At 65.2% G+C, this 21,546-nt stretch overlaps 1 protein-coding gene across 1 annotated transcript; it reads right to left on the minus strand.

The window, feature by feature from the left end:
- Window positions 1-4,343: 4,343 nt before the first annotated feature.
- LIN28A (lin-28 homolog A) lies at window positions 4,344-15,234 on the minus strand. Its single transcript, XM_064398643.1, has 4 exons — window positions 15,098-15,234; window positions 14,142-14,320; window positions 5,519-5,703; window positions 4,344-4,614 (listed from the first exon to the last, which is right to left on the minus strand). The coding sequence occupies exons 1-4, from the start codon at window positions 15,126-15,128 to the stop codon at window positions 4,401-4,403; spliced, it is 609 nt and encodes a 202-aa protein (XP_064254713.1). The 5' UTR covers window positions 15,129-15,234; the 3' UTR covers window positions 4,344-4,400.
- Window positions 15,235-21,546: the final 6,312 nt, after the last annotated feature.

Genomic DNA, 21,546 nt, shown 5'->3' on the forward strand with positions numbered 1-21,546 from the left:
AGAAAGTGGGAAGGTTTACAGAGGTATTTACACACACTAGACACCTGACAGAGAAATCACCAAACCATTAAAGTGGGAGCAGGGGGGAAGGTCCTACAGAATTCTTGGGGATAGACAGGAATGAGGGGGGCAGATACAGGGATGAGGGGGTAAATACAGGGATTGGGGGGGTAGGTACAGGAATTGGGGACAGATACAGGGATGAGGGGCAGAGACAGGAATGAGGAGCAGATACAGGGATGAGGGGGTAGGTACAGGGATTGGAGGGGTAGGTACAGGGATTGGGGGCACAGATACAGGAATTGGGGGCAGACACAGGAATGAGGGGGCAGATAGAGGGATTGGGAGCAGGTACAAGGATTGGGGGCAGTTACAGGGATTGGGGAACAGATACAGGAATTGGGGACAGATACAGGGATTGGGGGCAGAGACACGGATTAGGGGCAGACACAGGCATGGGGGGCAGACACAGGAATGAGGGGCCAGGTACAGGGATTGGGGGCAGATACAGGGATTGGGGGGCCAGACACAGGGATGGGGGGCAGAGACAGGGATTAGGGGGGCAGATAGAGGGACTGGGGGCAGAGACAGGGATTAGGGGGGCAGATAGAGGGATTGGGGGCAGACACAGGGATTGGGGGCAGACACAGGGACTGGGGGCAGGTACAGGGATTGGGGGCAGACACAGGGACTGGGGGCAGGTACAGGGATTGGGGGCAGACACAGGGACTGGGGGCAGGTACAGGGACTGGGGGCAGACACAGGGACTGGGGGCAGACACAGGGATTGGGGGCAGACACAGGGACTGGGGGCAGACACAGGGATTGGGGGCAGACACAGGGATTGGGGGCAGACACAGGGACTGGGGGCAGGTACAGGGATTGGGGGCAGGTACAGGGATTGGGGGCAGACACAGGGGTTGGGGGCAGACACAGGGATTGGGGCAGACACAGGGGTTGGGGGCAGGTACAGGGATTGGGGCAGACACAGGGACTGGGGGCAGACACAGGGACTGGGGGCAGACACAGGGATTGGGGGCAGACACAGGGATTGGGGGCAGACACAGGGACTGGGGGCAGACACAGGGGTTGGGGGCAGACACAGGGATTGGGGGCAGACACAGGGATTGGGGGGCAAATACAGGAATGAGGGGGCAGGTACAGGGACTGGGGGCAGACACAGGGATTGGGGGCAGGTACAGGGACTGGGGGCAGGTACAGGGGTTGGGGGCAGCAGTTTCCCTGGCACAGCCGAGGTGCTGGGGGGAGGCCCAGAGCCACCCCCCAAGGCTCTATTGCATTTACCCCGTCAGACTAAAGCTGTTTTCCTGAAGCAGTTTTGTACAGATCCTTTGCTAGTCAAAAAATAAAAGCCCTTCCCCCCTCTCCCAAGAAGAGACCACCACCTCACCGTAAACTACTGGAGCAGGGCAGGGAGCTGCTGGGGGCTGCTCTCCATCCCCCTCAACGCCCACGTGCCGGGGGTCTCTGGGCTCCAGCAGCCTCAGTGAACCCCCCAGAGCCCCCCATCCCTGGGGATGGACTGGGTGCTCCTGTCTGACCCAGCCCTGCCCCACAGCTAAACCTACTGCTACTAAAAACCAGCAGAAAACGTGCCCACAGCTGGACACCCTCCCTGGGAAGGCTCCAGCCACCCCCTGGGCTGCAGGAGGAGTGTTCATTCCCCAGAACCTGGCAGCCAGAGATTCTCCTAGCCACGGTGAGTCAGCATTTGGGGGAAGCCAGGAAGGAGAAAAGGATGGAGCACTTGCACCTCCCCTGTCCTGGGAGGCCATGGACAGCTCGAGGGTGAGGAAGGGCAGGGACTGAGGGCAACCCTGTCTCCCAACACTCCCTGGTCACTGTCTGCTCTTCCCCTGTGCCCCTGCATGGGGCTGGGACCCCCATCCTGACCCACCAGCCTGCTGGCAGCCTGTGTGCCACCCCAGCCCATGGCAGAGGGCTCAGGCACGGGGTGCACTGGGGTGTTCCCATCAGCTGAGGGTCAGCAGGGCAGAGAGACAGAGCACAGGCCTCAGAAGCCACCAGGCTGGCAGAAATTCAGGAGCTGGCACAGGCTCTAGCCCCTGTTCCCTGCCCGTGGCACTGCCTGGCTTCTCCATCCCCACACACGGATCCACAGACCCAAATCCTCCATCAGTGCATGGGGAAGGGAAAGAGACCACTACAACACAGTTAAAAAGGAAACAAATCCCAAACACACCAAAAAACACTTGAAAAGCTCAACAACACGTCAGCCCACCTAGCAAACATCCAGTGAGGTAGATCTACACTTCCAATACAAACTTCATCATTTCTTTGTGCTGTTAGAAAAAACCCTCCTCTCTGTCCAGCACTGGGCTACAGAGGCATTTTATCCCTGAGATTGCTCGAATACCTGAGAATAAATTGCAGGAATTATGTCCTTTCTCTCCTATTTTTTTTTCTTTTTTTTTTTTCCTTAAAGATTAAAATATACAAAAATACAAAACCAGAATATTTATATTAAAAAAAAAAAAAGAACAACAAACCCAAAACAAAGACGACAAACAAACCCAAAGATACGTCATTCACGCACGTCCTAGTGCAGCTTTCACTTGGCCTTGGCTTGGGGGGCTCCCGGGAGAAGGGGGGGTCCACCGGGGCCAATAAATAAAGGCAAGGCTTGGGAAGGGCCCTGGGGAGAGGGGACAGCAGCCACTCACCCGGGCCAGCCTTGTCCCCTGTCCCTGGGGAGGCTCAGCCCCAGAGGCAGCGGGCTCTGTGGGTGGGGTGGGCAGGAGGAGCACGGGGTGTCCCTAACAGGGGTGTCCCCAACAGGGGTGTCCCCAACAGGGGTGTCCCCAGCACAGGGGTATCCCCAGCACAGGGGGTGTCCCCAGCACAGGGTGTCCCCAGCACAGGGGTGTCCCCAGCACAGGGTGTCCCCAACAGGGGTGTCCCCAGCACAGGGGTATCCCCAGCACAGGGGTGTCCCCAACAGGGGTGTCCCCAACACAGGGGTGTCCCCAGCACAGGGTGTCCCCAGCACAGGGGTGTCCCCAGCACAGGGTGTCCCCAACAGGGGTGTCCCCAGCACAGGGTGTCCCCAACAGGGGTGTCCCCAGAACAGGGTGTCCCCAGCACAGGGGTGTCCCCAGCACAGGGTGTCCCCAACAGGGGGTATCCCCAGCACAGGGGGTGTCCCCAGCACAGGGTGTCCCCAGCACAGGGGTGTCCCCAGCACAGGGTGTCCCCAACAGGGGTGTCCCCAGCACAGGGTGTCCCCAACAGGGGTGTCCCCAGAACAGGGTGTCCCCAGCACAGGGGTGTCCCCAGCACAGGGTGTCCCCAGCACAGGGGTGTCCCCAGCACAGGGTGTCCCCAGCACAGGGTGTCCCCAGCACAGGGGTGTCCCCAACAGGGGTGTCCCCAGCACAGGGGTGTCCCCAACAGGGGTGTCCCCAGCACAGGGTGTCCCCAACAGGGGTATCCCCAGCACAGGGGTGTCCCCAGCACAGGGTGTCCCCAGCACAGGGGTGTCCCCAACAGGGGTGTCCCCAACAGGGGTGTCCCCAGCACAGGGTGTCCCCAGCACAGGGTGTCCCCAACAGGGGTGTCCCCAGCACAGGGTGTCCCCAGCTCCACCATCCAGAGGCTGGGAGAAGCCTGAGAGGGGAAGAGCTGGCTGCTTAAAGCACTTCGTGCTCTCGGGGCCGGCACTTGGGGAGGATTAGGGGGGAAAAAAAAGTGATTTTCCTTTGGCTTGCCGTCCCCCAGGCTGCAGCTCGCAGCCCACAAACTGCTGGTGTTACTCCAGCCCTGAGAGAGGATCCACATCCTCCCAGAGCGAGCCCAAACCCGGGCTCTGCTGCTGGCAGCAATGGAGCAGCCTGGAAAAACCACAAATCCTCACACGTCCTGGAAAGTAAGAAGCCCCGAGGAGCAGTGGGAGCCGCGGGACCGGCCCACGGGCGTCTCCCTGTGCTGCACCGGCAGCCTGTCAGCCCTCCCCTCAGCCTGCCCCGGGCAGGAGCAGATCCCCAGCTCCTCCGGGCTGTGCCAGAGCCCGTGCGAAGCTCGGAACACGGAGCCATCAGCTCCTCCCTGGGATGTTGCCCCTCTGCTCCTCCTCCCCAAGACACCACTGCCTGCCTCAACTTAGGAAAAGAATAAAGGTTAATCAAGTGTGGTTGGGGTTTTCAGCAGGAAGAAGCGTGTTGGGTGCTGCCTTCCCCTGGTTTGGGACATCCTGATGCCAACAGGGCTTTTCCCAGCCTGGCCGTGGGGGAAAGGTCTGAGCAGGGACACCAGGTCCCCGCCGCCAGCGCTGCCACCTGCCCTCCCCATCCCCTGCCCTGCCCCTTGCCTTGCCAAAGCCTTCTCACCCCGGTGGAAGCCGCCTCTCCCCGCCACCCAGCATCATTCCCGGCTCTCGGGGAGGAGGGCCGGGCTGTGCATGTCCTCCTCCTCTCGGAAGTAGGCGGGCTTTCCCTGCGAGCTGGGCGACTGCTGTGCTTTGGCGGGGCAGTTGGCGACCATGTGGCTGATGCTCTGGCAGAAGTGGCACTTCTTGGGCTGCGGTGGCAGCTTGCACTCCTTGGCGTGGTGGTCCAGCCCGCCGCAGTTGTAGCACCTGTGTGAGGGGAGGACGGACAGAATGAGGCGGGAGGATGCTGGGACCATGCCCGGGACCCATCCGGCTCCTCAGCCAGAGCTGGGCTCGGTTTTTGGGGTGGGTGGTGGCCCCAGGGTTGGTCCCTGCAGAGCTCCAGGGGCTCAGTGGTGCTGCTGGTACCCAGGAGATGGCAGCAAACCTCTGCACTGGAGCCACACACAGGGGACAAAACGGGATGTGGGGGGTTCCACCCCTCTGGCTCCGTGGGCGTGCTGCTCCTGTGTCTCCAGACCCCACTCCCGGGGTTACACTGCCCCAGGACAGGCAAAGGAACGACTGGCATCCCCAGCTGTCATCGTGTGGGGACAATGCCAGGGGTCGTTTCTCACAGGGCTGCACCTCTCATGGGTGCCACCCTCACACAGGAGCTGCCGTGTCCATTTTAAATCCTGCATCCGTGCAGGACAGCCACAACCCTTTTCTCTTTCCTTTTCCTTCACAATTCCTTTCTGGCTAATTAAAAAAACACAACTGTTTATGAGAGCAGCTGAGTAGGGTGGACAGCATCCACTGGCAAAATGTGACGGGGCATCCCCAGGCAGCCAGGATGGAGAGGATGGGAGAGGGGGGATGAAGGGCTGGCCAGAAACTCCCCGGGGCTCCCACCCCGCCATGGTCCGGCTGTTTCCTTCCCACAAGGAAAGGCTTCTCTTGGAGCCAGCAGCCCCAGCGGGGCTCGGGGAGCCTGCCCGGGGTGTCCCTGACCTCTGCCCCTCCTGCTCTTCCCCTCCCAGCCGCATCTGCCGCTCATTAGCACCGCAGGAAGCTGCCTGCCCAGACCAGGGGTCACCGCCCGGCCCCGTGCCCATCCCCGGGGTGCCCGGCAGCCCCGGTGCCCGCGGGGCTCGGCTCCAGCCCTCACCGGTCTCCCTTGGACCTGCGCTTCTGGAGGCTCTTCCCTTTGGGCCTCCTGTCGCTGCCGATGCAGAAGACGCCCCCGGGGCCGGTCACCCGGATGGACTCCAAGCCTTTGGATGATTTCTTGAAGGTGAACTCGACGGCTTCGCCCTCCTTCAGGCTGCGGAAACCCTCCATGTGGAGCTTGCTCTGGGGGGCACAGGGAGAGGAGGGGGTCAGCACGCAGCTGGGTGTTCTCCAGGCACAGCACAAAGGCCTGTGTGGCACAAGAGCTGAAAATGTCCCCCTCTGCCTGTCCCTTGGTTCTGTTTTTATTTTTTTAATACAAAAGAATCTCGAGGTTTTGCACAGTGATAGGAGCTGGGCTCGTGGCAGGCTCTGTAGCAAGGCTGGCACTGCCGGCCCCCCAGCCCAGCCCAGCTCAGCTCCAGCCCTTTAACTGCCTGCAATCATTAATTAAGCAGCCATTTGGGACGGGATTATCACTGCTGGGAGCTTCTCCCATTCCTTCCAGGAACACCACATCGGTTTTCACCACACAATCAAAGCAGGGGAGCCAAGAAAAACCCAGGCTGGGGAGGGGGGGTTGTGAGGTGGCAGGAGAACCCCCCCTCCACTTTGAGGGGCTCTATTTCAGCAGAACAAATCCCCAAGGAGCAGAGCTGGGTGAGGCAGGGGGGAATTCTCCCCCCCTGTCCCCTGAGCATCCCGGGGGCAGCAGCTCCAGCTCGGCATCCCCGCAGCTCTGCCAGGCAGCCACAAGGAGCATGAGCAGCGAATTCGGGGGGATTTGCTGGCGGAGGGAGGAGCAGCTCCTGCCGGGGGCATTCCCAACGCCTGCGCGGCTGCAGCACCGCGCTGCATCGCATTTATGAATGGAGCATCTCCCCCATTCATGGCCGGGGGCTCCCGTTCTGCCGTTCTCCCGTTCTCCCGTTCTCCCCGCACTCCCCGGGACGGGCCGGCACCGTCTGCTCCCCTCCCCGCTCCAAACCTCACCGGGAGCCACGAGCAAACAGCCCGCGCGGAAACAGGGAGGGGAGAAGTGGAGCTGTGGGGTTACAGGAGTGAATTGTTCTTGGCAGGGTCTTGTGGGATGTCCGCGGGCGCGGGAGAAGTGGGAGCACGGCGGAGCTCGAGGAACAGCCCTTGAGAGCCCTTTTTCTGCTGCTTTTCCCCTCCCTTTCTGTGCCTGGGGGTCCAGCTCAGTCTGGGACAGACCCCAAGTCACCCCCAGACCCCGGATCCCCTGGGCTGGGATCCAGGGATCCTCCTTTGCTCCTGCTGCCTCAAGGGACAGCCAGACCCCGAGCTCCCAAATGACAACAAGGACATGACAGAGTGTCACGGCCACCTGTGCCCACCCAGGGCAGTGCCAGCACCACCAGCCCCTGGCAAACCCCGCCGTGACCAAACACTGCTCCCCAGCACCCACCCAGCTGCCCATGCTGAGCATGCCCCGGGCAGGAGCTCCGTGCCCAAGGCACCAGCACGTCCCAGAGTGTCTCAGCACACCCCAGAGGTGCCTCAGCACACCCCAAAGATGTCTCAGCACACCCCAGAGGTGCCCAAGCACACCCCAGAGGTGCCTCAGCACATCCCAGAGGTGTCTCAGCACACCCCAGATGTGTCTCAGCACACCCCAGATGTGTCTCAGCACACCCAGAGGTGCTTCAGCACACCCCAGATGTGTCTCAGCACACCCCAGAGGTGTCTCAGCACACCCCAGAGGTGTCTCAGCACCTCAGCTCAGCCACCAGCCTGGCCTGTCCCCAGCCTGAGGTGATTTGGGCAACGGGAGCTACCCCAAAGGGGGAATGTACCCCATTCCCACAGCAGCCCGAGGGTTTGGGGTGAGGAGGGGCTGAGCATCACTCCCTGGCAGGGGAGGCAGCCCTGGGAGCGGGGCCGAGGCCAGGCACCTCCCGTGGCTCCTCTCAGGGCGTTTACAGCCCCAGCTGGCCCAGCTGTGTTTACACTGCGGGGATGAAAACTCCCAGGCGCTCAGGGCTGGAGCTGAGCCGTGCCAGGGGGTCCCCAGCGCCCGGGCTGGGCCCCCCAGCCCAGCCCCACCTCGGGCACCACCGCCCCTCTGCCAGAGCCCAGCCCCGTGCGCCCTCGGCCCCACTCGGAGGAAGAGGAGGGATGAGGCAGAAGCTGCCACAACACGACGGGGGAAGCGATTTGTTTTCCAGGAGCGGGTGAGGATGACAAGCACCCCCAGCCCCCTCCGCCAAAAGGCCAAAGGAAACGCCCCCTCCCCAGGGCAGGGGGGGACAGGGGCTGGGGCGTCCCAGCTCTCCCCCCAGCGCGGCCTTTTGATGTGCGCTGCAGAGTGGCTGGTGGTCCCTGCGCATCCCCCCTGCCCCCTTCCCAAAACACACACATTGCTGGCATTCCTCTGTTATCAGATAGGTAATCAAACTGCAGCCCATTGAATTAGCTGCATACCTCCTGCATCTGAAAGGAAGGGGCCCAGAGCCCCTGTCCCACACCACACACAAAGCCGGAGCCTTCCCAGGCCTCCACACACCCACCCCCCCCCCCAAAAAATAAAGAGAGGAAGGGGGGGATTGGAGCGAGCCGGGGATGCTGGGGATGGGGGAGCGCAGGGGAGGGCCGGGAGCCACCGGCCAGCGAGAACAAAGGGCCGGCGGCGGCCGCGCTCCCGCTGCCCAAATTCCAGGAGTTCCAGGCCCCGGCGGGGGGAGGAAGGGTGGCCGGCGTGGCCGCGGGCCCTGTGACCCCCTCCAGCCCCGGCTCCCACCGCGCCGTGCCCGCGGGGCCGGGGGTGGCTCCGGCCCGGGGGGTGCGCGGTGGCCCCGGGCTCGGGGTGACAAAGCGCTGCCCTCCCGAAGGAAGCGTGGCCCGGCCGGGATTTCCTTGTGGCCATCGGGCCCGGGGTTAAGCGGGGGGACAGGGGACAAGGGGCAGAGCTGGCACAGCTTCACCAGCGGCTTCACTCCGGGCACCTCTCCCTTCCCTTCCCTTCCCTTCCCTTCCCTTCCCTTCCCTTCCCTTCCCTTCCCTTCCCTTCCCTTCCCTTCCCTTCCCTTCCCTTCCCTTCCCTTCCCTTCCCTTCCCTTCCCTTCCCTTCCCTTCCCTTCCCTTCCCTTCCCTTCCCTTCCCTTCCCTTCCCTTCCCTTCCCTTCCCTTCCCTTCCCTTCCCTTCCCTTCCCTTCCCTTCCCTTCCCTTCCCTTCCCTTCCCTTCCCTTCCCTTCCCTTCCCTTCCCTTCCCTCCCACCCCCGGTTATTTAGGGCGGACAAAGCGCAGCCGAGCGCTGCCCACCCCCCCGCACACGGGTGCCTTCATCCCTCCTCTTCCTCCCACCCAAATCCCTCATCGCGGATGCCGCACGTCCCGCAGCGGTGACACCGCGCGGCGCCCCGAACCCCAGCGCTGCCCCCCGAGCTGCCGGCCCCGGCTCTCCCCGCCCCGCCGGGCTCCGGAGGGGCTCCCGGGGTCACCATTGTCCCCGCGGCCTCCCCAGCGCGACACAAGGGGACGTTTATTCCCAGGCAGCCCCGGCCACTCAATCAAACCATCTTTGTGTCCAGCGGGGCCTGGGGCGGAGCAGCCGCTGCACCTCGGCCCTGCAGAGCCCTTTAAACCGAGATCCTGGAAAACCTGGGATGCTGGGCTAAACCCGGCTGCAGGAACACTGCTGGCGCTCCCCAGCTGTGCCAGGGCTACATCTGAGCGTTTGGGGCAGCCCAGCCCCGCTGCAGGCACTGCCCGTGCCTCAGTTTCCCCCGATCTGCAGAGGAGGGTGAGGAAAGGCAGCCCAGGGGTTGCTGAGCCGCCGGGGGGGCCATGCCCCCACCACTGGGGTGCCCTGCCCGCGGTGACCTCTGGCTCAGCTGGCACCGTGCAGCCCCCCCGACCCTGCAGAGGATGGTGTCCCCAGAGCCGCAGTGTCCCTGTCCCTCTGTCACCTCCTCCTGCCGGCTCCAAGGCACCAGCCACCCTGTGGGGGTGCAGGGCAGCCCCCAGGGCCCCCCCTCAGCCCACCAGGGCCCCCAAGGGCCACCCCGGGGGCTCAGCCCAGGGGGGGACAATTGCCCTTTGCCCAATTCTCCAACACGGGTCCCCCCACGGCCACCGGGGGCTGGCCCCCCAGTCCCGAGGGTGCAGCGGGCAGTGCCCAGCCCTGGCACACAGCTGCCCCTCAGCTGGGCACTGCCCGCTGGCAAACACCCCCGGGGCAGACTGGGCAGCGCTGGGCTCTGCCAGCACGGAGCAGCGACCGGGTGCCCAGCCCGGCAGGGAATTGTCCCTTTGCCCCCGCAGCCCGGGCCCGTCCCTGTCCCCAGATCTCGGAGCACATCTCTCCCCGCTCCAGGGACGGTGCTGCTGCTGGGTTTTGGCTCAGGAAGGCTCGGAACCCCCCCCCGGTCCCCCCACACCCCCGGGGGATGTGCTGGGCAAAGGGGGTCCGGCCCCAGCCCGGGCTGGTGCTGAGATAAGGAGGGCGATGCCTTTGGAGCCCCCGGGGGGAGCGCAGAGGATTTAACAAAACACCCCCGAGGCTTTCCCCTGGCTCCCTCATCTGCAATGTCCCTAAGGACCCCTACCGACCTCAACTAAAATCAAAATAAAGACATTTCCCTGCCAAAGTAACGATGTTTGCTCCCATTTTTCCACCACAACCCAGAAAAATTAAACTCTAGATACCAATTCCGAGGGGAAAAAAAAACCAAAAACAAAAAAAAAACAAAAAACCACAACCCAAAAGGCATCTACCACAGAGTTTAATCCATCAGTTTCCTGTCCTAAATCCTTTTAGCTCCTTTGGTTGTATTTTTTTTTCCCCTCACCAAAACCCTCCCGCACTTCCCAGGGGCAGCTAATTGGGATCAGCGGCTGCGTGTTAATTTTGTGCTCCCGTCTCAAAGCAGGAGCACGGCCCGGAGCGGCCGCGCCTCTCCCGGCGATGATTTCAGCTCCATCCCGCTAATTCCTGGGAGTGAGGGGACGGGGAAAAGGGAAGGGCAGAGCTGGAGGTGGGGGCGGCAGGACAGGGCTCCATCCCGGAGCAATCCCATTCATTTGGGCCGTGTTATCCCGGAGACCATTGCAGGGGTTTTCTCTCCCTGGGGCAGGGAGGGGGAGCTGGGGGAAGGGATGTGCCTGCGGCCATCAGTTAATCTTTAGACAGAGACAGGAGGCTTTTTTTGTGTGTGTGTGAGCGTCTTGAGGGAGTTTCAGGGGTGGAATAAAGCCGCTCTCTTTCAGAATTTCCCATCGGGACGCGGCGCGCAAGCGGAGCAATACAATTTAATTCCAGCGGTTATTTTAAAAAAAACCAACCCTACAGAATAAACAAAACCAGAGAAATTGCTACTACCCCTCTTCCCCCACACACACACAAAAAAAGCAGAGATTCCAAGGAGCATTTCTCCCCCAGGGGATCTCTGCGGGAGTTCCCCGCTCCTTGCAGGGGGGTTGGACTAAATGACCTTTAAAGGTCCTTTCCAGCCCAAACCAATCTGTGATTCCACGATCTCTTTCTCCCCCGGGGATGTGCACCTCGGGTGCCCCCGGGCTGGGGGTGACTCTGCGGAGCGAACACAGGAAAAGCGAGATGTTCCCGTGTCCCTGGGGATGGAGCATCACGGATTCCCCCCCCTCGCTGCCCCCAGCCCCGCTGGGATCCTGCCCAGCCCAGGCAAGGCTGGGTCCTGCTCCCTGACAGAGGAACTGTCCCTCGTGCCCTTCTGCACGCTCAGCCGTGGAGCTCCCTCCAAACACGATTTTTATTTTTTTTTTTAAAGGCCTCACGTCACGCTCACGTGGATGATAATTTATATTATCCTGGCACAGGTGGGTGACAGCCCAGGTGGGCTCAGCCAAACCCGTGTCCAAACGGGTCCAAACTTCCACCCCCGTTATCCCATCCACCCCATCCCATCCCTGCCCGGCATCACGGGGGACAGGAGCCCCTCCCGATGTCCCCAGCGGGTCCCACACTGCCCGGGGAGTGCCACATCCCAGTCCCAGCAGGCCAAACCCCGGGCACAGCTTTGTGTCCCCACAAGGACACAGGACTGAGATGCCAGTGACCAAACCCTGCGGGCACGGTGCAGAATTTCTTGCTAAAACCACCAGAAGGAACAAAACCACCCAACGAACTGCATTTGTCAAGGATTTAGATCTTCTGGCTGGGAGAAACGCCTGGAAATGCAGAGCCAAGCTGTGGAGAGCAACGATTTCCAGGCACTGGACGTGCTCTTCCCCTCTGCCCCAGCCAGAGCCCAGCCCAAATCCCAGCCCAGCTCTGCTCCTCAGCTCCAACCAGCGGCACCGAGCCTCGATTTTCTCCTTTCCCTCTTTCCATGTTGCCTTCCCGGGCAGCTCCACACTCCTGTGAGTGATGCTCAGAGCCCGGGAGCTGCTTCCCGAGCACCTTTGGGGTCTTCACCATCACCACCAGCCCAATTTCTGCCACCTCAAGGCCCCCAGCTCCTCAGGGGTGCTGCTCAGCCCTCGGCCTCCCCGGGACGATCCGCTCTGCTCCCCTCTGCTTCATCCCTCCTGTCTCCTCACAGCCCCCAAATGAATCCATCTCCAGTGTCCAGGGGAGGCATTTGAACCCAAATGCCTCATTTTGAGCTCACAATGCGAGGGAAAGGCAGCCCCAAGGAGCCCTGTTAGTCTCCTGTCCTGCCGAGATTTTAATCTCTTTGTGGTCAGATAAAGGCAGAGGGAGATGGAGACGCGCTCCCTGCAGAGAGGGGCCATTCAGACCTGGTTCCTGTAATAAAGTGATTTAATAGATCTAAAGAGGCCAATTCCCTTCTTTCTCCCACAATTACTTCCTGTGGGTCATCATTCACATATGTAAATGAGGAGGGGAAGGAGCGGGGTTTTGAGGGGCTCTGGAGTGTTAAGCCCCAAAGCTGCTTTGGGGTGCTGGGTGCTGGGCAGGGCACAGCGAGCCCTGAGCCTTGGCCCCGTGGCTTTTGGTGGCTTTTGCTGACTTTTGGTGGCTTTTGGCGGCTTTTGCCCTGGCAGCCCTGCCTCCCTCGCCGGGAGCGGAGCCGACTCGGGCTCTGGGGAAGGGTCGGGGTGGCGGGGTGGGGACAGCACCGGCACAAGGACCCGGTTCCCTGCACGCCACCCCCAAAAGCAGCGAGGCCGCGGTGGGAGCGTGAGCTGTTCCCTCTGCCGGGAGATGCTCTGCTCCGGCTGTTTCTGCAGGAGAGCAGAGCCTTTGTGCCACGGAGCAGGAGAAACCCGACCCGCATTGAAGAATTCTCCATCAGCCCAAAGCTGCTGCTGGGGCAAAGCCCTTTGCTGCAGCAGGGGAACCCCCCACGCCCCCGGCCCCTCTGCTACCCCAAAATAAGCCGCTTTTCCCGAGTTCCCCGTGCTTCCCAAACGCTGCAACCTCCGGGATCGCACGGCTCCCCCGACCCGAGGAAGCGGGGGGCACCGGGAGGCTGCAGGCAGTGGGATGCTCCCGACAGAGACACCCCAGCTAATTCCCTTCCCCTGCAGGAATGCGGGCAGGAGCAATCAGGAAACCAGACTGTCTGGGGGCAATAAAGCCGCAGGAGCGGGGCGGGGGGCTCTCCCCGGGAGCGCTGGGTCCCGCTGTGCCGCATTGACATGCAAAGGCCCATTTGCTCTCCCGAGAACACCAGGATCTGTTTTCCCCCGGCGGATTTGGAGCCCTTGACTCCAAAACCAGCTGTGCCTGGGAGAGCAGCTCCTACCAAGGCGCTTTGCCCGTGCCACAGCCAAGGGAGAAGGGACTGGCATCTCCCCTGGCCATCATTTCATCGCCAGTCCTGCCTGGAGCTCCAGGGCAGGGAGCGAGCGACCCCCGGGAGCCCCTGCTCCAGGAGCTCCTCAGCGCCCAGAGCTCAGCCCTGCGCCCCCAGCCCCCAGGATGGACCCGGTCCGGGGGGCTTTGGGTGGGTCAGGAGCAGCAGCCACTGCGGGCGGCTGCTGCGGGGGCTGCCCGGAGCCAGCACCGCGGCGCTGCTCTCGATCAGGGGCACAAACCCCCCGTGTTTGCCCCAAAAACACCCGTGCCCCCTTCGCTCGTGCTCGCTCTGTCCCCCCAGCCGCTGTCCCGAGGTGGGGGGCACCACACAAGCCGCGCTGGGCACCGTCCCCAAACCCCTTCCCCAGCCCCCGGGGCATCTCCGGCGGATCCTCCCCCGAGATCCGGGGCGTTCCAGGAACTTCAGCCGCTCATGCACGGCTTCCCCGGCTGCAGGGTCCCCGGCACGCGTGGTCAGACCCGGGCACGGCGCTGTCACTGTCACAGCGACCCGCAGGGACACAAACGCGACGCCTTTGTGCCCCCCGCGAAGGGACAAAGGGCTCGGGCTGAGCTCCCCGGTGCCGGGCTGAGCTCCCGGTGCCGCATCCCGGCCGGGCTCGGGGCTGCCGGGCTAGCACGGCCGGTTCCCCGGGTCCCTCCGTGTCCCCCCTGCGGCGCGTCCCGCGGCCACCTGCTCCCCGGCCCCGAGGGGCCACCCGGCCGGCGACGACGGCAAAATCAAATCGGGGTCCCCGCAGAGGAGCCCCGGCGGGCTGGGGCGCAGGGGGGTCCCCACGGCTCCTCCGTGCCCCGAGGGGCTGCCCTGCCCTCCCCGGCCCCCCGGGCCGTACCTGGTGCACGAAGACATCGACGGGGGCGTCCAGCGTGGCGCCGCCCTTGGCGGTCATGGAGAGGAAGCCGAAGCCCATGCGGACGTTGAACCACTTACAGATGCCGGAGCCGTGCAGGGGCTGCGACTCGTTCTCGGCCTTGGGCGAGTCTCCGGCCGGCTCCTCGCCCGGCTTCGCACCTGGCGAGAGAGGCACGGAGCCGCTGAGCCGCGGGAGCCCCCGGCCCAGCGCCCCCCGCCAGCACAGGAACCTCCGACCCGGCTCGGGGTGCCAGGCTGGAAAACGCCAAAAAAACCCCAAAGGTGCAAAAAAACCATCAGAGAGGTGAGCCCTGCCTCCACGTGTGCACGGGGATCACCCCAGGGAACGAAGGCAGCTCCTGCCGGCACGACCCAGGCGGTGCGTGGAGGGGGAGCCCTAAATCCGTTTTTCCCTCAAAAACGTTAAAAACGAAAAAAAAAATTAAAAATCCCAGACACACACAAAAAAAACCCCCAAAAACAACAAAAAACCCCAAAACCAAACGAGTAATGAAAAAATAGCCAAGTAATTTTTCTAAAATCAAAACATTAAAACTAAACTTTTAAAAAGGGAGAAAAACTCCCCCAAAATACCAATCCGAACCCCCCCCTGCCCCCAGCAAGCCACGATGGAGAAATTCTCCCTCACCGTCAGCATCCCCCCCTCGCACCGTCCCACCCCCGCTGCAAACACCCCCGGCCCCAAACTTCTGGGGTCATCCTGGGGCTGGAGGGGGGATAAAAACCCCGAGAAATCCCCCCCGAGCCCCCGGCGCTGCGCGGGGCAGGGGCGCCCGCCGGGCCCGGCCGCGCTGCCGGGGCCAGCGGGGCTGGGTGGGCCGGGGTCGGGGGGTCCCTGTGCCCCCCGGCCGGGCTCTGCCCTCGTTATTAATAATCGCGGAGCCGAGGCGGGCTGCGACAATAATATAACTTAACCTGCAAACTGCTGGTTGGAAACAGACCCCATCCCGACACTCGCTTGCAAATTCCGAGTTGTGGCTGTTACCGCCTCCTCCCTCCTCCTCCTCGGCCAGCTTTGAGGGTATCAGGCCAGCCAAAAAAAAAAAAAAAAAAAAAAAAGAAAAAAAAAAAAGAAGGAAAAAAAAAAAACCAACAAAAAACCCAGCTTAGACCCCGCCGGGAGGGAGCCGGGAGAGGTTTGACTCCATCTTCACTCCAACAATAGGGGTGGGAGGGAGCGGGAGGGTTTTTTCAAAGGCTCCCAAATTCTCGCAGACAATAGCAGCCCCCGCCCCCCCCAGGACCCACCCGCGGGGCCGGGGGGCGCCGGGCCCTGCTCCGCCACCCCGCCCCACGTGATCCTAATTAACCCCCCCGCTAATAGCGACACATTCCGGGAGGGATTTGCAGCGGGGGGGCTCTGCGGGCTGACCCCCCCACGCTCAGGGCACTTCGGGGCGAGGCCACCTGTCAAGGCAGGAGGTGACACCCGGCCGGGGGTGGGGGGGGGCCGCACGCGGGACCCCCGCACCCCGGGGCAGCCCCCGCGTCCTTTCCCCCCGCGGGCGGAGCCACCTGCGGCCCGGTGGGACGGGGGAACCGGCAGCGCGGCTCCCCGGGACACCGGGGGCTCCCCGCGCCCCCAGCCCCACGACGCGCCCCGGGAGCGGGGCACGGTGCGAGCCGCGGGATGGCCGCCCCCGGGGCCGCGCTGCCCCCCGTGCCGGCGGTGCCGGGGGCCCGGCGCCCCCCGGGCCGGGCGGGGACAAAGGGCGAGTGACCAGCGGCTCATTTCCGGCGGCGGACAATGCCCCGGCCGCGGGGGCACAGCGCCGCCCGCCGCCCGCCCGCGCCGGGCCCGGGGTGCCCCCCGCGCCCCCCAGACCGGCCCGGCCCGGGGGTCCCCCCCGAGGGGCAGCGGGGGCTGGGGGTGCCCCCCGCGCCCCCCGCCCCACGCGGGGCCGGTCCCGCGTGGTGTCACCGAGCGGGGCACCGGCGGGCACCGAGCGCTCACCGGGCGCGGCGGGGGGACCGCGGGGGGACGGCGGGGGGACCCCCGGGCCGGGCCGGTGCTGGCGGTGAAATCCCGCGTGGGGAATCCCCGCGCGAGGGCTGCGCCGCCCGCGGGGCCGCTGCCGCTGGCCGCGGTGCTGAAACACGGCCCTGTCCAGGGTCCTGGCGCTGCCTTCCTCCCGCTGCCTTCCTCTCCCTCCTCCTGCCCTTCCTCTCCCTCCTCCTGCCCTTCCTCTCCCTCCTCCTGCCCTTCTCTCCCTCCTCCCGCTCCTCGTTGCCCCTTCCCCACAGAGCCGAGCAGCCCCCTGGACCCCACAGTAGGATGGCAAAGGAGGAGGAAGAGGAGGAAGAGGAGGGTTTGTCACTGTGCAGGCACGCGAGTGAGTGCCGGGAGCGCCCCAGCCCGCCGGGACTCGGCGCGGGTGGATGCGTGCCCCACGCAGACAGGGTGGGAGGTGCCACCAGTGCCCCCCGCACGGTGTCACAGCGTGTCCCCTCACCTTCACCCCACTCTCAGCGGGCACAAGCCGGGCCGGGAGGACGCTGAGCCGATCCCCAGAGCCCAGGGCAGGGCCTGGCCGCTGCTTCCTGCGGGATCCCCGCTGCCATCCCTGGCCAGGCTCTGGCAGCCGCAGAATTCCCAGTCCGGCACGGGGCTGGTGGAGGGGACGGGGCTGGTGGCAGTCCTGGCAAGAAAGAAACCGCCGTGCCTGTCCCTGGTCCATCCCTCTCTCTGCTGGCACTCACAGCGGCCCGGGGCCATCCCGGGACTATCCCGGGACAATCCCGGCAGCAGGAGCGCGTCTGGCCCCCTCTCCTGGCTGCAGGGGCTGCACATCCCTCCTCGTTTTCCTCTCGGCTGTGGGACAACTGGGGCAGGAGGGGAGGAGACAACCCCCCATCCCCACTCATCCCTCTCCCATCCCGCTCCTGCCCGGCTCTCCCCGTTCCGCCGGGATGTGGGGAGGGCGCAGGCTGCACGCTGTGAAGGATCTGCAGAGGAACGAGCCCTTTCCTGCCTTCTCCACCACGAACCCATCAGAAAACACCCCCCAGCCTCCCCCTGCAGGCCTGTCACGGACAGGGCTGACAGCAGCGGCCCCAGAGCATTTTCCTGTAACTATTTGGAGGCAGCAGCGACTCCCTGAGCACCCGCCGGGTTCTGCCCGGCCTCGGTGCCTTCCCAGCCCCGTCCCCGCTCAGGGCACTGCCACCCTGCCCGTGCCACCTTCCACGCCGGGCCCGTGGCACATTTCTGCGTGCGCTGTGTTTGTTTTCGGCTCCTGTTGAGTGGCGAGCGCGGAAGGGAAGGGACGGGGACTCCTTCCTGTTCTTTCAGAGCCGGTGGCTGTGCCCTGCTCGGCTTCAAGGGGAGAGCCGGCAAAGCGGCCGCTTTCACCAATAATGGCTTCATTAGATTGAAAGAAGTGGACAGTGACCTCAGTGAAATGGACTTTGTGACCCCTGCTGACCTCTGGCCCCGGCTCTGACAGCCTGTAAATCTTCCCCCCGGCACGGCCGGGGCGAGGGCAGCAGCTCTGCGAGCCCGGTGCCGGCGCTGCTGTCCCCGGGCCGGACCCGCCGAGCTGCCCCGGGGCTCCGCCGGGCCTGACCCGGCAGGATGAGCCCTGGGGATGGGCACGAGATTCACAGCGCTGGCAGAGATGGGCACCGGTGTCCCCAGGGCGCTGCAAGCCCCTCCGGGGTCCTGAAGGGCCGTGGAAAAATGATCTTATCTGAGCTGAGGCTCCAGCGCCACCTCCCAGCGCTGCCACCGTCACCACTCTCAAAATTCCCAGCTCAAAAGCAGCCTCCGAGCTCCAGCCAAGGAAAACTGATCCCTCTCCTTGCCCGCCCCGCAGGCACAGCCCCGCTGGCCGCACGCAGACACACAAACCTCCTCCGAGCCTCTCCGAGCCCACCTCCACCCCCTCCTGCGGGCACAGACCCTTCCCTCCAGCCCCCCACGCCTCCTTCCCCACCCACCCAGCCCGGTGGCCACTGCCCCGTCCTGCCAGCCCATCTGCTGGTGGGGAAACTGAGGCACGAGGAGGAGCGGGGGGTGCCCATGCCGGGCACTCCACCCTGCCCTGCCTAAGGCTGGCATTTCCCCCGCCGTGGCCCAGCCCAGGGCTGGCAGAGTGTCCCTCACACCCCCCTCCCTCCTCCCCACCCTTCCACGCTCGCCGCTGACCTTTGGCTACCAAGCGATCAATGAAGGAGCCACGGAGCTGCTCCTCCCCTCCCCGGTCCCCCGCACCCCCTGCTCGCCCCGTGCCTCCAGCGGGGCTGAGGGGTGTCCCGGGGCTGGGGGGGACACCGGCACAGGCGTGCTCCTCAGCAGGCAGCGCCTCCCCAGCCCTCCAAAATTCTCCCTGCGGCTTCTTTCCAGCTGGGGGTGCCCCAGAGCTCTGGGGATGGAACGTGGCCATGCTGCTCCATCCTGCTCCATCCTGCTCCGTGCTGCTCCATCCTGCTTCACGCTGCTCCATCCTGCTCCATCCTGCTTCACGCTGCTCCATCCTGCTCCATCCTGCCCCATCCTGCTCCATCCTGCTCCATGCTGCTCCATCCTGCTCCACGCTGTTCTATCCTGCTCCATCCTGCCCCATCATGCTCCATGCTGCTCCATCCTGCTCCATCCTGCTCCGTGCTGCTCCATCCTGCTTCACACTGCTCCATCCTGCTCCATGCCCAGCCGGGCTCCCTGGGCACTGGCACCCGGCGGAGGAGGGTGAGGAGGGTTAGGAAGGTGAGGAGGGCTCCTGAGGGTGAGGAGGGTGAGGAGGGCTCCTGCGGGTGCCCCGTGGGGCTCTGCCCCGGGCCAGGCTCCCCCGGCAGGGCAGGGGGGCAGACCCAGCCCTGTCCCCTGGCCTGCAGGGTTGGGCTGTGCCCAAATTCGGCAGCTCCCGCCGATGGGAGCCCCGGGGCAGCGGCTGATCGATCGCTCAGAGCGGGCATCGATCAGCGCCTCAGCCCATGCATATTCCTGCTCCCTGATAAAGGGGAATCGACAGCTGAAGGATATTCCTCAGAGGCTGCAGACCCCCCCAGACCAGAGCGCACACGTCTTGCCCCTTAAATCCCCCCAGCCCTGTTCAGGCCTCACTCCCCCAACAGCAAACCCAGGAATGGGGGAGAAAACTGTTTTGGGGGAGAAAACTGTTTTGGGGGAGCCAGGAGGGCGCAGCAGCATATTGAGGACAGGCAGAGCCTCTCCTCCAGCAGCTGGATCTCACCTCCTAATGCATCGGCCTCTCCTGCATCTTCCTCCTCTCGCTGGTGACCTGGCAAACAGGGTTGTCATCTTTCCTGGGGGGCTGCAGAACCCCCTTCACAGCCCAGCTGCCAAGGACGCTGGGCTGGCTGATCCCTGCCGAGCCCTCCTTGCCCCCGAGCAGCAGCGGCGGCTGCCCCGGGGCTGAGGGCTGGAAGGGCACCGCAGCTGTGTCCAGAGCAGAGGGACACGAGCCTGTCCCTCGGGTCCCGCCGGGACGGGGACAGGCACCCAGTGTCCCCCGCGGGAGGGGACACGGCTCACAGAGGGGTCCTTTGCCTTTTTTCCTTTTCCTTTTTCACTCCGGCCCTCCCGTTCCCCCCGCCGGGAGGGACGATGACCGCGGGGCGCCCCTGCAGCCCGGGGGGACTCGGGGCGCTGCGGGGCTCCCCCGGCCCCGTCTCCGTGCCGAGCCCGGCCCCGCCCGTGCCCCTCCCTTCGCACACAGTGACTCAAAGCCCAGGCTCGCCCCGGTGTCCCTCCAGTTCCTCCAGTGCCCGGGGAACTGGTTTGCTGCGGGGGGACCCTGCCCAGCGCTGACTAAACGCTGCCCGGCCGGTGCGGGGGCTGTGAGGGAGCTTCCGCTGGAGGCTCGGCTGGCTGGGCACGGACACCCACCCTGGCACAGCCTGGCACAGCCTGGCACACGCGTGTGCTCCCGCACCGAGCCAGCCCGGACCCCATCGTGCAGCTGCTGCGGGCACCGGGGGACGCAGGGGACACACCCCGCTCCCGTGCCCGAGCCACCCGTGGGGCAGCCGGTCCCCGCGAGGGTGCTCAGCCACCCCTGGGGGCCCGGCGAAGGGCACGGGAGGGGATTGGGGACCGCCCAGAAGCCGGCAGAGGGAGCTCGGCTGTGCCTCAGTTTCCCCAGCACGTGAGCGGTGTCACCCAGGGCAGGGTGGCCCCAGCCGGAGGTGAACTGTGGCCACCTGCGCCGGGCTGGCGGTGGCCGCGGAGGCTCCTGGGCTGGGCCAGCAGCCGGGAGTGGTGGCCCCGGGCAGAGGCTGGCACCGCAGCGGCTCCCGCGGGCCGGGGCGGAGCGGGAGGGCAGGGGAGGGCACGGGGCGGGTGCGGGCCCTGCTGCGCTCCCCGCCCTGCCGGGACGGGGCCCTGCGCCCCGGGCCAGGTCTCCTGCGGTGGCCCAGGGCTACTGTGATGGCCACGCCGTCCCCAAACCCGTGTGAAGCCCCTGGAGAGCCCCAGCCCTCCGAGACCTGGGAGATGTCCCCGCATTCGGAGCCCCTCGGGAAGGCGCTGCAGTGCTGGGGGCTCCGCGTGGGACCCCCGGGAAGGGGAATGACCTGGGGCGACCCCAGTCCCGCGGACCCCCAGCCCCAGCCCCTCGGACCCCCAGCCCCAGCCCCGCGGACCCCCAGCCCCAGCCCTGCGGACCCCCAGCCCCGCGGACCCCAGCCCCTCAGCGCCCTGCTGGGACCCTGCCAGCCCCCGGGCCTGCACAAAGCGGTCCCTGCTGTCCCGCCCGGGGTTCCCATCGCCCTCCACTCGGTGGGAGGTGGGATGGAGGTGCGGGGGGCCCGGAGCCACCCAGGCCGGCTGCGCTCCCTCCCGGCACTGCTGAGTCGGAGGAAACGGGGGGAGCCGGGTCTGGAACCAGCCTGACCGGCTCCCCGGCTGTCAGCACCTGAGGAATGCCAAACCTCCGCTGCGCCAGGGCTGGGTGCTCAGGGCTGGGTGCTCAGGGTGACTCTGCCGGTCCGCCCAGCTGTGCGGTGTGCAGGGAGCAGCCCCGCGAGTCCGCTCGGCACGGCACGGCACGGCACGGCACGGCACGGCACGGCTCAGAGCCCGGCCGGCACGGCGGGACCCTCGGCCGGCAGGTACGGGGGTGCAGGGGGCACAGGGCGCTGCCCGGGCCGGCGGGGCTGGAGGGGAAGGGGCTCCGTGCTGCCGGGGAGCGGCACCGGGGGTCCCGCGGCACCGGGGCTCCCGTCCCGCTGCCACCCGCGGGCTGCCCGGTGCTGGGAGCCCAGCCCCGGCTGGGCAGGTTCTGGGATGGGCCCCGGCTTCCCCAGGAGCAGCAGTGGCCAGGGAGGGGGGGATGGGGCCGGGAGGTGCGGGCTGAGCCCAGCTCTGACCCTCTCACCCTGAATTTGGGGGGCTGCTGGGTTGC

Source organism: Passer domesticus, chromosome 24, assembly GCF_036417665.1.
Source record: "Passer domesticus isolate bPasDom1 chromosome 24, bPasDom1.hap1, whole genome shotgun sequence".
Classification (NCBI taxonomy): Eukaryota; Metazoa; Chordata; class Aves; order Passeriformes; family Passeridae; genus Passer; species Passer domesticus.

Bases quoted from the DNA above. Each gene is read 5' to 3' on its own strand.
- LIN28A (XM_064398643.1), bottom strand. From the start codon at position 15,128: ATGGGGTCTGTTTCCAACCAGCAGTTTGCAG. The intron at 5,704-14,141 runs GTACGGCCCGGG...TGTGCCCCCCAG, and splicing joins TCGATGTCTTCGTGCACCAG to AGCAAGCTCCACATGGAGGG. The intron at 4,615-5,518 runs GTGAGGGCTGGA...CCCCTCACACAG, and splicing joins CGCAGGTCCAAGGGAGACCG to GTGCTACAACTGCGGCGGGC.